Source organism: Rhizoctonia solani, chromosome 1 (genome assembly GCF_016906535.1).
Source record: "Rhizoctonia solani chromosome 1, complete sequence".
Taxonomy (NCBI): domain Eukaryota; kingdom Fungi; phylum Basidiomycota; class Agaricomycetes; order Cantharellales; family Ceratobasidiaceae; genus Rhizoctonia; species Rhizoctonia solani.
The window spans coordinates 980,405-994,489 of record NC_057370.1 but is presented as its reverse complement, the minus strand read 5'-3'; the positions used below and the strand labels follow the sequence as shown (position 1 = coordinate 994,489).

The 14,085-nt window shown below is 48.1% G+C and overlaps 5 protein-coding genes across 5 annotated transcripts; 1 reads left to right on the top strand and 4 right to left on the bottom strand.

Annotated features, from left to right (window-relative positions):
* Positions 1-503: 503 nt before the first annotated feature.
* On the bottom strand, positions 504-4,731 carry RhiXN_03802 (nucleotide excision repair protein RAD16; the record flags this gene model as incomplete). Its single annotated transcript, XM_043323619.1, has 23 exons — positions 504-509; positions 574-591; positions 652-696; positions 758-793; positions 850-944; positions 1,004-1,055; positions 1,119-1,189; positions 1,242-1,302; positions 1,358-1,627; positions 1,683-1,856; positions 1,909-1,939; positions 1,989-2,010; positions 2,067-2,098; positions 2,152-2,273; positions 2,325-2,405; positions 2,462-2,529; positions 2,589-2,683; positions 2,736-2,872; positions 2,930-3,176; positions 3,228-3,307; positions 3,360-3,566; positions 3,621-4,346; positions 4,396-4,731. 23 exons carry the CDS (start codon positions 4,729-4,731, stop codon positions 504-506), a joined length of 3,012 nt encoding a protein of 1,003 aa, XP_043176038.1.
* Positions 4,732-5,914: 1,183 nt separating this feature from the next.
* Positions 5,915-6,828, bottom strand: RhiXN_03801 (uncharacterized protein; the record flags this gene model as incomplete). The annotated part of the gene is made up of 9 exons (XM_043323618.1): positions 5,915-5,968; positions 6,030-6,121; positions 6,182-6,213; positions 6,269-6,293; positions 6,349-6,399; positions 6,455-6,467; positions 6,524-6,558; positions 6,615-6,624; positions 6,682-6,828. 9 exons carry the CDS (start codon positions 6,826-6,828, stop codon positions 5,915-5,917), a joined length of 459 nt encoding a protein of 152 aa, XP_043176037.1.
* A 1,350-nt stretch (positions 6,829-8,178) lies between these two features.
* On the bottom strand, positions 8,179-9,278 carry RhiXN_03800 (uncharacterized protein; the record flags this gene model as incomplete). Its single annotated transcript, XM_043323617.1, has 6 exons — positions 8,179-8,204; positions 8,255-8,377; positions 8,430-8,489; positions 8,545-9,086; positions 9,136-9,147; positions 9,208-9,278. 6 exons carry the CDS (start codon positions 9,276-9,278, stop codon positions 8,179-8,181), a joined length of 834 nt encoding a protein of 277 aa, XP_043176036.1.
* A 552-nt stretch (positions 9,279-9,830) lies between these two features.
* RhiXN_03799 (HMG (high mobility group) box protein) lies at positions 9,831-11,493 on the bottom strand (the record flags this gene model as incomplete). The annotated part of the gene is made up of 3 exons (XM_043323616.1): positions 9,831-10,709; positions 10,762-11,313; positions 11,380-11,493. The coding sequence occupies 3 exons, from the start codon at positions 11,491-11,493 to the stop codon at positions 9,831-9,833; spliced, it is 1,545 nt and encodes a 514-aa protein (XP_043176035.1).
* A 335-nt stretch (positions 11,494-11,828) lies between these two features.
* On the top strand, positions 11,829-14,085 carry RhiXN_03798 (uncharacterized protein; the record flags this gene model as incomplete). Its single annotated transcript, XM_043323615.1, has 10 exons — positions 11,829-11,906; positions 12,226-12,383; positions 12,441-12,456; positions 12,513-12,604; positions 12,656-12,681; positions 12,732-12,876; positions 12,933-13,312; positions 13,371-13,777; positions 13,846-13,862; positions 13,923-14,085. 10 exons carry the CDS (start codon positions 11,829-11,831, stop codon positions 14,083-14,085), a joined length of 1,482 nt encoding a protein of 493 aa, XP_043176034.1.

The window sequence follows — 14,085 nt, the reverse complement described above, 5'->3', positions numbered from 1 at the left end:
CCCAAAATTCGAATTTCGACGCGTGTGGGTTATGACAGCTATCTATGTGACCGCGGAAAGCGTGGGATTTAGCACTCGCAACATTCACAGCAACAACAACGTATTTTATTTGCCTTTTTTCGTGCTCAAAACGCACACACGAGACGTGTCAAAGAACAATTAGTAATATTATTCAAGTTAAGCTCCCTCTCTCTAACTCCCTAAGTACTTCTCGTACGACGACAGTAGAACCGGGATTCGTGGGAGTCGGTGATCCAGTCAGAGGTGGTGGCCAGGCTACAGTTTGAGCATCACAGGCCCGGCCAGCCAAATAAGGTGCAAACAAAGTATTATGTCATCATCTTTTTGGCGATCCTCGTGAGTTCGGTTGTCTGAGAAACAAAACGTATAGAATATGATCAAAATAAAATTTATATACAATAAAGCAACCACAGGGATTATGAGAAGCCTGTTCGAATCCCCCCTGAGAACCTAAAATAGATAGCCAAAATATATTTTTGTCCTTATAGCTAAAAAAAGGGGGAAAAAAGGAGTTAGCACAGCGGCTACCGAAACCCTCTTATCGTATCTCACCCTAAACAAGAAACTTAACTAAAAACAACCATAACTGTCAGACCGAGTTTCCAAACAAGTTCGGTGATCATTACTCACGTCTTCGGGCGTCAGTCTTCCAATGGCATTGTCATCAGCAGACAACTGCGCGCACAGCCATGTGATTAGGTACTCATACTTCAAGCGTAACCCGAGTCATACTTACAGTAGCGTCAACCATCGCAGACTTCTTCTCTTGAAGCTATTCGTGACGGTAATTAGCTGTCGTGCCCTGACTGCGTGAACGCATTCGCTTACCTGGACAATACGACTCTCTATACTGTCTTCGACAACCAATTTGATAGCCTGGACCGGTCGCTTTTGTCCGAGCCGATGTATGCGGTCCATTGCCTCTGTATGTCCGAAATGCGTAAGAAGGGATGAGCCCGTTTCGCTAAGCGAGGATTCTTACGATATTCAACAGCGGGATTCCACCAACTGTCCATCAGATACACGCGGGAGGCCTGAAAAGCATGAGATCGATTAGCAGTTGATACATACGTCCGAGAGCATAGATGCCGGCTGACCTCTGTCAAGTTCAGAGCCACACCACCAGCCTTTAGTGACACCAGGAACACAGTAACTTCGACATTGTTCACTAAACTGAGATTAGATCACCGAACCAGGGCGGTCAACGTAATGGCACTTACTAAAGTGTTGAATAGTATTGTTGCGGGCTTCGGGACTCATGCTTCCCTCGAGTCGACAGATCTAGAAATTGATATGTTAGGACTATGGTAAACCTCGAGCTGATTATGTTATTCACCGAGAAACCGGCTCGTTGCAGCCTGAATGCAATCAAATCTAAGAAATTGACAAACTGGGAAAAGACAATCGACTTGATTGTAGCGTCTTGGCGCCGAAGAGTGTCAAGTTCCTCAATAAGGGCTTCAATTTTGGAAGAGGAACGCCAAGTATCGACATCGAGACGCCCTAGAATACCCTGGCGAGCCTTGGCTGTCGCTTCTTCGTCTTGTTCAAGAGCCGGTCCTTCCAGGTCAATCGAAATAGGCACATGGCAAACCGGGCAAGCAGGCTGTAATCGCTGAATGAGGCACGCCCAATGCGGGGAACATCACTATATCTCGTACCTGTTGTTCAATGGCCGTATTCAAGTATTGCTTGATACATTCGCGATCGAATGTGTGCTTGCATCGTGACTGGATCGCATCTTCTGCAAGGTCATTGCACAAGCGGCACACCATAGCTTCGGTTATGTGACCGGATAGGTCCGCATTACGCTTGCTCTTTAGCACGAGGTCAGGCTAAAGAGAAAACGGTCAGAAATAGTACATGCATGTTAACAAGCACACTTACATGGCAAGCCATTTGTCGCATGCGGGTTAGCCTAATTTATTATGAGTATTTTTAAATTATACCAGCAATGCGGGGCTCACAAAGAGAAGATGTTACTATAGTCTAAGATCATAAATGCATTAGTCCAAGCCCGATCGTGGTGTAACCGTTTAACTCACTGTTCAAGACAGTTCCTGCATCAACATAAGTACTAACCCACCACTTTAGCAAACCCGCTCTCCATCTGTAACGCATGACACTTACGAAAACTGGCGCTTAGCGTCACTGAACAACGACAAGTATAATTCTTTCTCTTCAGGGCTAAAGTAATCGCGGCGAACGACAACGGTGCGGGGAGGAAGCCCAAGGTCATCAGCCCGTTCGACCTTGAATATCTAAATCAGCAACTGAAGGTATGATCGCAAGCAGAGACATACTTTGGTACGGCGAAGCATCATTCTGTCCAGCAGAATCTTGAGCTTCTTGAAAGCAATAGCTCCTGGCCCGATCATGCCATTCTGTTGGCAATGTCCTGAATGAGCGTTGATGCAATGCATAGTCGATTATTTCTTACCTTCTGAATAGGAGTCAAAATTTCATTGTTCCAGAAGCAAGTGTGATTCATAGGAGAGTGTCCGCAGTCTGGAAACGACACGCTCTCAGCATCACACCTGTACCATGAGATTATCTAAATTACTTACCATCGCACCCTTTCTTGTCAGAGAAACGCCAATGCAATGATTTGCAAGGGCAGCGTTTACAAAAGTAATAAGAGAACGGGTCTCCTCCGATAAATCTAGATAGCATGTCCAGTGTCTGGTTCTGCAAGTGTTTGAAGCCCGACTTACCGAACAAGACTATACAGTTCTCCGACACGATTTTGAAGGGGTGTACCAGATAAGCACCACCTGTAATCCCCCTTCAGTTCAAATGCCCCTTTGGCAGTGTTCGTCGACCGCTCCTTAATATTGTGCGCCTCGTCAAGCTGAAAGTAGGAGGGTTAAAATGATGTTCAACACGAGAAGGCTTAAGTTCAGCTCACAATAATACGGCGCCAATTGAGAGCATGCAACGGGCTCTTCTCTTTGACGATTTCGCCCTTGCGCTTGAAACCCGAAATTTGTTTACGGAATGACGATTCGAGAACGGAGTAACTGGTAAGGACAATGTCATACTTCGCTAATTCTTTAATGTTCTTCTCGCGAGATCCTCCATGGAACATGTAGACCTTGAAACCCTCAGTGTGTGCTTCAATCTCGTTTTTCCATTGCATGATAGCAACAGTGGGCCTGTGGTCATCGTCAGACATGAACAATAAACCAGTGAAACCCAAGACTCACGCAACTACGAGATTGGGCTTCTGCCGATCGCTAACAAGCAGCGCTAGGGTTTGAATCGTTTTACCCATACCCATTTCGTCCTAAATGCCGAGTTCATCATTCATGTCGGGCGCAATATAGGCTCAAACTTACCGCCAACATTCCACCGGCCCAAGGCCCAGTTTCTTGCTTCCTCATCCAGTAGAGACTCTCCCGTTGAAACGGGAGCAAAGTAACCTTGAGTCCTTCGGGTTGGTCGGCTTTCTGAGGGGCGACAGGTTTGATTGTCCTTTCGAGATCGCCCCAAACGTCCTCGAGTTCAGGATGGTGGAGCGTCAACATAACCGACGTTCTCTCAGCCTAAAATGCATGATATCAGAACATGCAACTGTTCGCTAGATGGAATTACTTTACCCAAGTCAATTTACGTCCGAGTTCCTTCCGTTTCTTCCTAAGCGCAGAGGCAATAGGCGCCATTTCGGACCTGGAGGCGGCCTTCGCTGCGCGACGTTCGGCTCTCATTTGGGCAATCGTCATGGTGCCTGTTTTCTTCGTTTGCTTGGCAGACTTCCCGGGCTTGTTCAATGGTTCATCCGAATCATCAGTAAGCACCGCACTTTCTTCGTCGTCGTCACCATCGTCGAGTTCAAATTCATCCGAGCCAGAGTCGGCTTTCTTGACGCCAAGACGACGTTCGGCCGCCGCCGCTCGTAAAGCTGCAGCCTTGTTGCGTGCTGTAGCAGCAGACGGACGAGATTTCGAAGGACCAGCTCCGTTCTCGTCGACATCAGGGGCCAACGAAGCATGGATCGCAGCCTCCAACATAAGCGCTTCGTCCTCGCTAGCGTTCTCATCCGAACCATCGTCAAGTGCGTCGCTGTCCATAGACTTGGCCCTCCTCCTGGATGATTGAGACTTGGTCTTGATATGAGCCAACTCCTCTTCGGGGGCGTCTTCCAATTCAATGTCGGAGCCATCAAACTCTGAGCCACTGTCATCGTCCGAGTCTTCCTCAGATTCGTGTTCGGATTCGGATCCGGATTTTTCGGGAGGCGAGGGCCTGTTTTTGCTGGCTGAAACCAAGACGCTTGATCGTCGTGATTTGGCCGGAGCACGAGCGTTGCGGGATGGCCCAGGAATCTGTGGGTGGATTAATCCCAGCCACTGATCCCAAAGTGAACCAACCTACCTTGGGAGCAGCTTTTTTCGGGGCCTTGACGGTTTCTTGGGGGGCCGGAATCTCGATAATAACCTTAGAAATTGTACGCTTTTTCCGACCCCGGGACTTGTTTTCGGGCTCGTTTTCCTTGTCGGACTCATCTATGGCATCACTGTCCATGTCATCCTGGCGGCGGCGCTTCCTTGTGTTGGTGGGCTTTTTGGTGGCTTCGTCCTCGGAGCTCGGCGCTATGCTGGTTGCGGGCGTAGATTTGCTCGATGACGAACGAGTGCTGCGAGAAGGGGCACGAGTAGAGGTTTTGGAACTTGCAGCAGATGCTGCGGCACTTCGTCTCCTCGGGGGCATTTTTTTTCGAGATGTGGTGGTTGCGGTCTGCTGTCTGAAGTGGCGTCCACGCACGATCAACGCGATTTTCAATGGATACGCGTCGGTGGCTGTGCCTCGGCTCCAATCAGAATCTGGTATTCAGTTGATCTCGTCCCATATTAACCCTATGTACTACCACTATAAATCTCCCTTCAATTAATTTTAGCCATATATATCTTTTTCTGAGCTCGTTTATAGTAAAATTAAGAAATATCATACATTAACGCGTTGAGTCACCTGACTTTGGCTTGGCTGACTAATTGATGATCATCGCTTGAAGATCGGCAGCGCTTACTTCGCGCTAGGTCATAGCATCCCGACCGGCCCCACCCAAGCTCCGGGACATTTTTTCTATTGTTTCAGGGATTTTGTCGGACAAAGCGATGAAGAACGGAAAGAGCGCTCCGACCACCCTATCTCTATTCAAAGAGCTAATTTATTTGAAACATAAGCTTGATGAATCACTGCCGTATGCATCTATACTAGTGGGCCATTTGGACTTTCACGCAATGTATGACTAAATGAATGTTGTACCAAACTAATGATTACACACTCAACCCCAATTGTACCTGGAAAACGATGGAATTGGACGAATGCTCGGAGTACCAGAATACAAGCCATGCAACAAACATCACCTTGTCGGCTTGCAAGGGGTGCACTTCACTAACTTACTCTTATATGGCAGATTCACTCGACTAATCCTTTTGAAGAGTCCCTTAGCACTAACATTTAGGACCGAGTCAACTCCCACACGGCCGTTCACGTCCGAGCTACATCTTCCCAACATTAGTATAGATTACAACAAGGGTACGTGCGTGCTAGGCCAAGTTGTAAGTTGAATACCAACCCATTTTAATAAATATACTATATGTATCCATGAGAATCTATCCAAAGGCTGGCGAAAATAGTTCTCAGATACTTCGATTCCAGCGGAATCGCTGGAAGCACTATATCCAATACCAAATTCACACCCCGTCTTGGCTGACCACCAAATGGTGTATCAGCATTGTGGAACTGAGGAATTCACAACTTGCTACCAGTAAAGAGAACAAAGTCAGATTGTACACTCTATTTCGTCTAATACATTGTGTGCAATCTGCATCTAAAATTCTACAGCCGGCCAAGCTTTGCACCGATATGACTCGTAGTAGCTTACGAATCATTAATTGAAGTGCCATGTAGCACCATACAGACGGCCGGTAGCCAACGGGGCGAACTAGATTATCATATCATATGGTTGAGTTTGTGGGCAAATGAGACGATCGGGATAAAATTACCTGCTGGAAGGCAGAGGGCGAGAGATCAAGGTCCCAGAGAGCACAACCTTCGCAACGGTCAACAATCCCGACGCGAATGGTCTTGCCGCCATCTTTATACAAAATTATGAGCTCTGTGTGTCACTAATGCGGTGTGAATGGTGAATACTCACAGGTAATGTCAGCAGTGTGGGGCGTAGTGCAGCTGTTTCCTAGCTTAGTTTCACGTCGAAGTATACCTCTCAGACTCAATTACTTACACAGGGTTGTTGTTGGGGTTTCCTCCTATACAAAAGCGTTTAGTTGACAGGTCGTAAAGGTCGTAAAATATGCAACCTACCAGCGTAGCCTGGCCAGTTGTCGAAGAGCTCATGAGAAATAGCAGCAACCCCTGTATGATATAAGTTTATTATTCGCTGCAAAAAGGCACGCTGCAGATTTCTCACATTCAGTATCCGACTATGGGGAAGGAGTCAGTCTCTGTGGAAGCATGCTTTAAGAGAGAAGTTACTCACGTTCGTCCAGCCGCAAGCCCCAAGTCCGATCGAGACTGTCGTAGTAGATGTTAGCTACGTATATGCGCAATACTTTTAGATATTTGCATACAGTATGTCAACTATAGCAGGCATCAGTATCAAAAGTAAAACGCATCTAAAAGCCGAGAGATACGTACTTGTCCAGTATGAGTGCCACTGGGGTTGATTGAGCGTGCTTCGACTGCGGACTCGGTAAGGTTGGCAGGTAGAGCGGCCACACTGGCGAACAAAGAGCTAGCTCCGACAACGGCAGTAACAACGGCGAAGACCTTGTTGAATATCATGTTTTCAAAGTGAAAAGCGAGTTTGAAAGAGTTTTGAAAAGTAGCTGAATGAATACGAATGCTAGCTGTCGATGTCTGGTATCGCTCGAGCTTGGCTTCATTTTATACCTCAGAGCGCATATATGAGAATATTGAAGAACAAATGAAGATACACCTATGCTGCCCAAATGCATATGGTCACTTGGACACAGATCATGTAGCCGAACACCGAGCGCCCCGCATACAGCCAGCCGACTCCCAGCGTTCCTCAACCGTCGGCCTGATAAAAATATCAACACCAAGCGGAATGATCGCCAAGACCAACAGACAACGCTTATGCTAAATTTTTGATCTCGGGCGGAAAACTGAGACCGAAGTAGTTAAGACAGATAACTCCGACACTATGTTCAGGTGGGCTGAGTTCGCCCCTGACCCTCGAGGCATTAGAAACCGAGACCGATTGTTGCAACTATGCTCTTGTTTTCTGGCCACTGAGTTGATAAAGGTGATTTAGCATTAAAATTCACTTGCATTTAGTTACGACGGCAATGATAGCTAATATATGATTCCACGGTGGCCGCTGGGAAATTTTCCTAAAGTAGTTGCGATCATGTCGGCCATTCGGCTGCCCTTAGTTCGCAAATTGCGCTGGTGTGAAAGGAAGTTCTATATATAGTACACTCTGATAGTTATACCTATCAGAGTCATTACCATACTTACACTCGAGGTAATAGGAAACTGTACAGCAGCTATTCATTTGCAACCTTGGAAAGTAGCTTTCGTGCTACTAGTTGGGTTTTATTTAAATCAAACTTGGGTAACTCTCACGGTGATCATGAATCACAATATCACTAATACTACGACTAATGCTCTATACTGCTTATACGTTCGCCGCGATAACACAAACAACTATGAAGATGCACCATTGGCTGTGGTGTGGGAGTCGCCCGAGCATCGATCAATCCGATAACTAGCACATAGCTCACGTATTGAAAACGCTGAAGATTAAATCATTTCCCCTATTGTAGAAGTGAATATTTTTGCTCAAAATTCCAATTCTTGGTAGATGTGAGGAATTCTCATCTATATGAGACCATACCTAACTGCTTTTGGTATGATTATTTTCCTTTCTAGGTTCCAAATCGCCAAGTATATGAGAAATGCCTTCAGGTGTGCAGGGATGGTATTCAATCCGTATACACATGATTCTTCTGACCCAATGCACATATTGTCGATGTCTTGATATAACATTTCTCAGAGGACACTTAACCAACGTAAATCGTTCATGGTCAACACGTGATCCAAAGTATATAAATAATACTATACTACAACCCAGCCACCTCATGTACATGTCGTTACACAAACCCAATACTAGAAATCATCCCCAGCATCGTATCCTACACCTGATGTCAACGTTGGGTTCTGCGCGCTATATATCACAGCTCACCGTCAGCGAATCCCTCTGCATATTCTTCTTGATCGTGGTCGCTAATGGCATCGGCAATCAATGCGCCACCAAGCAGACCGGCACCACCAGCCAGCAGCATGCCGCCAGCCCCCATACCACCGCCTACACAAGTGAGTTTTTAGTATTGATTTGACATTGAGTAATTTAAAATTACCTTGTTTCTTAGGAGGTTGTTGCACGTAACCTCCAGCGCCTCCATAACCACCTCCGTAACCTGATCGGACCATAAATACATAGAACTTGCTTATTTATTTCGTGGATTGTCTCACCTGGACCGCCGCCATATCCGCCGCCGTATCCACCACCATATCCACCACCGCCCGAACTGCCGTGTTTGCCGCCGCCCGTCAATTTCCCAAGAAGTCCCCCGATCCCAGATCCTTTGCTTTGTCCAGAGGAGCCTCCTTGGTCCCACGATGGACCACCTTGATTCCAGTTTCCGCCTCCAGAATTCCATTGGCCGGATGGGTTGCCACCCCATCCGCGGTTCTCTGGACCCGGATTACCTCCATAGGGACCATTGCTAGGTGGGTAGGGACCTTGTGGTCCACCGGGGTACGGAGAGTTATTCTGAGGGGGATATGGTGAATTATTTTGAGGGGGATACGGTGAACTGCTCTGGGGAGGATACGGCGAATTACTCTGGGGGTAAGTTGACCCCCCTCCAGGTTGTGGGAAACCAGGGGTCGACCCGCCTTGGCCTGGTGGTGGGCCTGAAGGAGGAGCATATGAGCTTTGGGGCGGTGGTCTTTCGTCCGCTGGATGGACCCATTTGACTTCTGGGGGGTTGGCATTGGTGTTTACGTAGAACCTGCGTGAAAAGATAAGGGCAAGGATTGAGGACCAAGAGGACAACATACCATGTCTTATAGCTGCATGGATATGTTATAATTAGTTTTTAAGCCTACCCGATCTTAATCTCTGGGACTCACTTGGGATCGAATTGTGTGATAAACCCAGGCGGGAGTGGTCTCGAGTCAGGGTTGCGGTCAGAAGTACTCATTTGAAGCTATAGCTACAATATTATGGAGCGTCGTAGGTGTGCATGGCTCTGGTTAGTAAAGACGCTTCCTCCTCAACTTCTGTATTGGCTTACGGTGGTGTGTTGGAGACTGCAACGTAGCCGCTGACTACTTATATACCCTAATTACACCACATCTAAAAATGGGGCTGCCCAGAATCGATCCATCGAGGCGTCCCGAGCGAGACATATTCGCCTTCACAGCCACACGCGCAGCCCACAGCCATCGTCTTCTGGAAACGGTCATGGCGCTTACTTTACTCATCTTTATGGTTGTTGGTCTCCTTCCCCTTGCTGACCATCACACCGTGATCGGATCGAGTACTGCAGACAACAGAATGTATTACAGTACAATACAACAACATTATTGAACCGTTCAGTCCTAATTCCATCACCCTCGTATTTCTCAAATAAACAGCAATAAAGTAGGATATACTGTACCACATATACCGGCTCGCTTGGTTCCGATTACCTGCTTTGCAACCATCACTACTCCCTACTCTCTTTCGTTCATATCTTCATGGTTTCGAAGACTTATGCGACTGGCGCGTCCGGAGAATTGACCCCAGGCGAAGGGACTTGCGTCAAGTGGGGAATCTGCATCATCGAAATAGCGTTGGGATTCCGAGGTTGAGGCTGGACGGGTGCCTGTTGAAGTGACGCATGTACATATCGAGGAGATGGGTGAGTAATATGGGGAATACTGTTGGGGGATGCATGAGCAACCTGCGGGGATGCATGCGTCTGATGGGAAGACGGTGAAGCCTGTGATATGTTAGGAGAGTTGTGCGTGACCGGAAGATTGGCATGTGCTATTTGGGGGGTTGTGGTACGAGCATCTTGGGATGAAGAAAGTGCGCCTTGAGGTTGAGGAGTAGGCGTTGTGCGAGCGGTTGGGGAAGGGGTGTATCCCACTTGAGGAGAAGGATGTGGTTGGATCGAAGAAGCAATGCTAGCATAGCCAGATGGAATTACATGTTGAAGGTGCGAAAGCTGCGGCGTTAACTGAGGGAATGCAACTTGATGAACTTGTTGAGATGATAATGAAATTGGAGCATGAGATGAATGTTCAGGTTGGGAGTGCTCAGGTTCGTTCGGTGCTCTCAAGGGTTGGGACTCCGGGCTCTGCACAATTGGTTGTGCAGGCTGAACCTCGTACGTGTTTCCAAATTTCGAACGCTTTGCGTCTGGTTGTCCTTGTTCCTCTTGTTCTTCTTCAGGTTCCTCCTCTTCATCGCCTTCCGGCTCAGGCTCAACTTCGGCGTCAGCATCGGGATCGGGCTCCGAAGGGACCCGGAGTGATGAAAGAGGGCGTCGAGGTACGGGTCTTGCTGGAATATCCTGCCCCGCGTTGTAACGCAACTTCTCATCTTCGTACCGAAGTTTGTCACGCTCGACCATATCCAAGTACACCTACGTGCCACGCGTCACCATCTCAAATCATGACTACGAGCACTTCGCGTACCTTCTTCTTGCTTTCCTCGAGCGCCTGCCACGATTCGGAAATCTTACCCAATACGTCTGAATACGACAAATCAGGGTACTTGTCCTGCATCTGTTTTCTCACGTCATTTTGATACAAAATATATGCGGATGGAGGTCGCTTAGGCGCCAGTGGGTCTTTTTTCTTTCTAGCCGAATCAGTCCTACGACGTCGTTTGCCAGATTTTTCCAACTCGTCCAGGGTGGGAGTTGCGCTGCCCGGCCCGAGTGGCACCGGTGAGGTTTTGGAGAGTTGAACACCCACGTAGTCGGCCGACTCTGGCCGACCTGGCTGGGAATAATGCTGTTGTGTCTGAAACTGGTACTGTGAAGAGCCGCCATATTGTTGAGCAATATACGTGTTGTATGACTGGCCATTGGCCGGAGCTCCCCGCGATGAATACTGCATTTCCGGGGGAGACTGTGGGTATTTTTGATGCTGAACAGGTAATGCATTCAAATGCAACGCAAAACCTTCCACCTGAGCCGCCCAGGTTTTCATCTGAGCGGCGAGGTCATTAAGCTTGGCTACAATCTACGCTTCCAGTCAGCATCCCAATTTGAAACAATCCGAACAAAACAAAGAAAGGCGTAAGCTGACCTCGCGCTTCTGGGCCTCGGCGGCAGGGGCGACAGGCATGGCATTGATCTGATTCGCGATGTGGCCAATCTCCACCGGAGGCGGCTTGGTACGGTGCATTTGTGGATGGGCCATAGCCAAGAATAAGATTAGGAATGATTAGCTCGAACAAACCGGTCAATTCAATTTGGTAAACGTGGTTTCGAAAGCGAAGGGGGGAGTGAAAGAAGGGTCGCTCCTGACTATTATGTACCCTGACAAAGCAATTAACAAATCGGGGTGGTCCGTGCGGTCAAAATAGGATCCCCCGGCTCGGCCCCGACAAATCCCGGCGCATACACTCAGCGCGCTTTGCTTGGGACGTTCATTGCGGGCGCAGTATGTACCAATGCATACCAATGCCAAGAGCACGTGGTTCCCGATGGACAATGCCCGGAGAGGCTAAATTAGTACAATTGAATTGTCCATTTATGGCAGCTTGGGTGTCACGTCCCCTGAATAACCTCAGAGGTAAGACAGCCCGCTCGCTTCCTCCGCAAAAGAAGCCCGTGCGTCACTATAGCTAATAGACAGCTTCTATAGGGGTAAATCACTTTTTATAAAAACGAGAAAGTCCATGCGCAGCCCCTGCACCCCGCATTGAACTTGGAGCTATGGATGATCACGAACTTTCAAAACTTGAGAAAGGTGTCATGCATCAGAATATACCTACGGACGTGTCTTCTCAGCAAACTCTGAAATCAACTCAAGGAGGACGAACACTTATACTATGCTTCGACGGTACTTCGAATCGTTACAGCGAAAAGGCGGGTTCTTGATTCTATTCTTTTCGCCCCTTTGACTCAGCTGAACTCACCACCCCCATAGAACACGAACGTCATCAAATTCGTCTCCCTACTCCAGAATGATATACCCGACCAGCAGTTGATCTATTACCAACCTGGAATCGGGACCTACACCAACCCCGGGATCTTCACTCCCCTGACTATGAAGATAGCCAATATCCTCGATGAGGCAGTGGCTTGGTAAGTTGTATCAATCGACCCTGTCTGCGACATCGGCTCATTGGTGCCTCATGATAGGTACATTGGTGCTCATGTAAGTGAAGCTCGGCCTGTTCGGGGTGACAAGTGACATAGGGGCCCTGTGTTCAGATAACTGGCGGTTACAGATGGCTGATGGACCGATACCAAGTGGGCGACCGGATCTGCATATTCGGCTTCAGCAGAGGAGCTTATACTGCTCGGTAAGAAAAGGTGGAGTTTAAAGCGAAAGAGCTTACATATTGTGCATATAGTGCGCTGGCCGGTATGATTAATAAGGGTGTGTGGCTTTCAAACAACCAAACACTGAAAGGTTAATCAGGGATTTAGTTGGGCTTTTACCACCTGGCAACCACGAACAGGTTACCATAGCGTATGATATATACCGAACGGATACCGAAGACGGGTATACCCTAGGTGATGGCTTTAGGGATACTTTTTCGCGAGTTGTCCCAATAGAATTTGTCGGTGTTTGGTATGTGTGCGAGAGCCGATACTTCCCCGTTGTATTAACAACCGTATTTTTCCTAGGGACTCGGTCTCCAGCGTTGGAATAGTTCGCTCCCATACGCTCCCATACGCGGCGAGCAACAACATCATTGCAACGTTTCGACACGCTATGGCCTTGGATGAGCGCCGGGGATGGTTTGTAGTCGACCCTTGGCATATACGTCCTATGCATCACTCTGGGTTTTTCGGCGGCCTGTTAAGGCGACGGAAACATCCCAACGACCAAAGCTGGCTTGCTCGTTGCGTCGAATGGCTTACCTTTGGAGGGTGCAAGCAGTCATCTGAAATCGAGCGCCAGGGGCGCGTGCCTGGTGAGACAGCCAAGAAACTGTTCACGAGTTCCCCCAATCTGCGATCTCCAACGGACGTAAAAGAAGTTTGGTTTGCAGGGTGTCATAGTGGTGAGTTTACAACGTCGGGCTTCAGAAACTGTGTTTGTTCAACCTTTACGATGTATAGATGTTGGAGGCGGTAACGTTTTGGACTCACACATTCATGGCCTATCGAACATCACTTTACGTTGGATGGTTCGTGAATGCGTCATGGCAAATGCCAAAATCGTTTGGAATGAGCCCCGTCTACGTCAGCTCCGAATTGACATTTCTCCCGAGAGACTAGGAGTTTCGCAGATGATTAACACAAACGCACCCATTCTAAGCCAGCTACCAACAGCGCCGTCCTATGAAGAAATATTTGCTCCTCAGCTGGCGCAATTCGAGGATAGAGACGAAGCTATGGATGCGAGGTCTCAACTTCATGATTCGTTGGTGTTCAAGACAGCGTGGACGACATGGCTGACCTGCCTGCTGTGGTGGATACTGGAGTTCCTCCCAATGAAGCAGTGGTCACAGGACACCGAAGGAAAGGTACGATGTTACTGCCTCTGGTTGGGCGGCGAGTTATCTCATTCATCGCCTACCATATCTCGATTTAGTGGCGAGGGAGCCATCGGTCAGTTATCCTATTTTTAGACCCTAATGGACAGCTGACGCGCCTATATTATACATTAAGTGTCAACGTTGGGCGACCACGTACCGCTGCATCATGTATGGGAAAGTCACCGTTATTCCATATTTCAGTTTTGGCAAAGGAACAAAGCCGAGTTGAAGGGGAACTTGTGTATAAGCCTCGGGTGATTTTGAAAGATGGAAAGGCCCCGGTGTACGTCGATTGA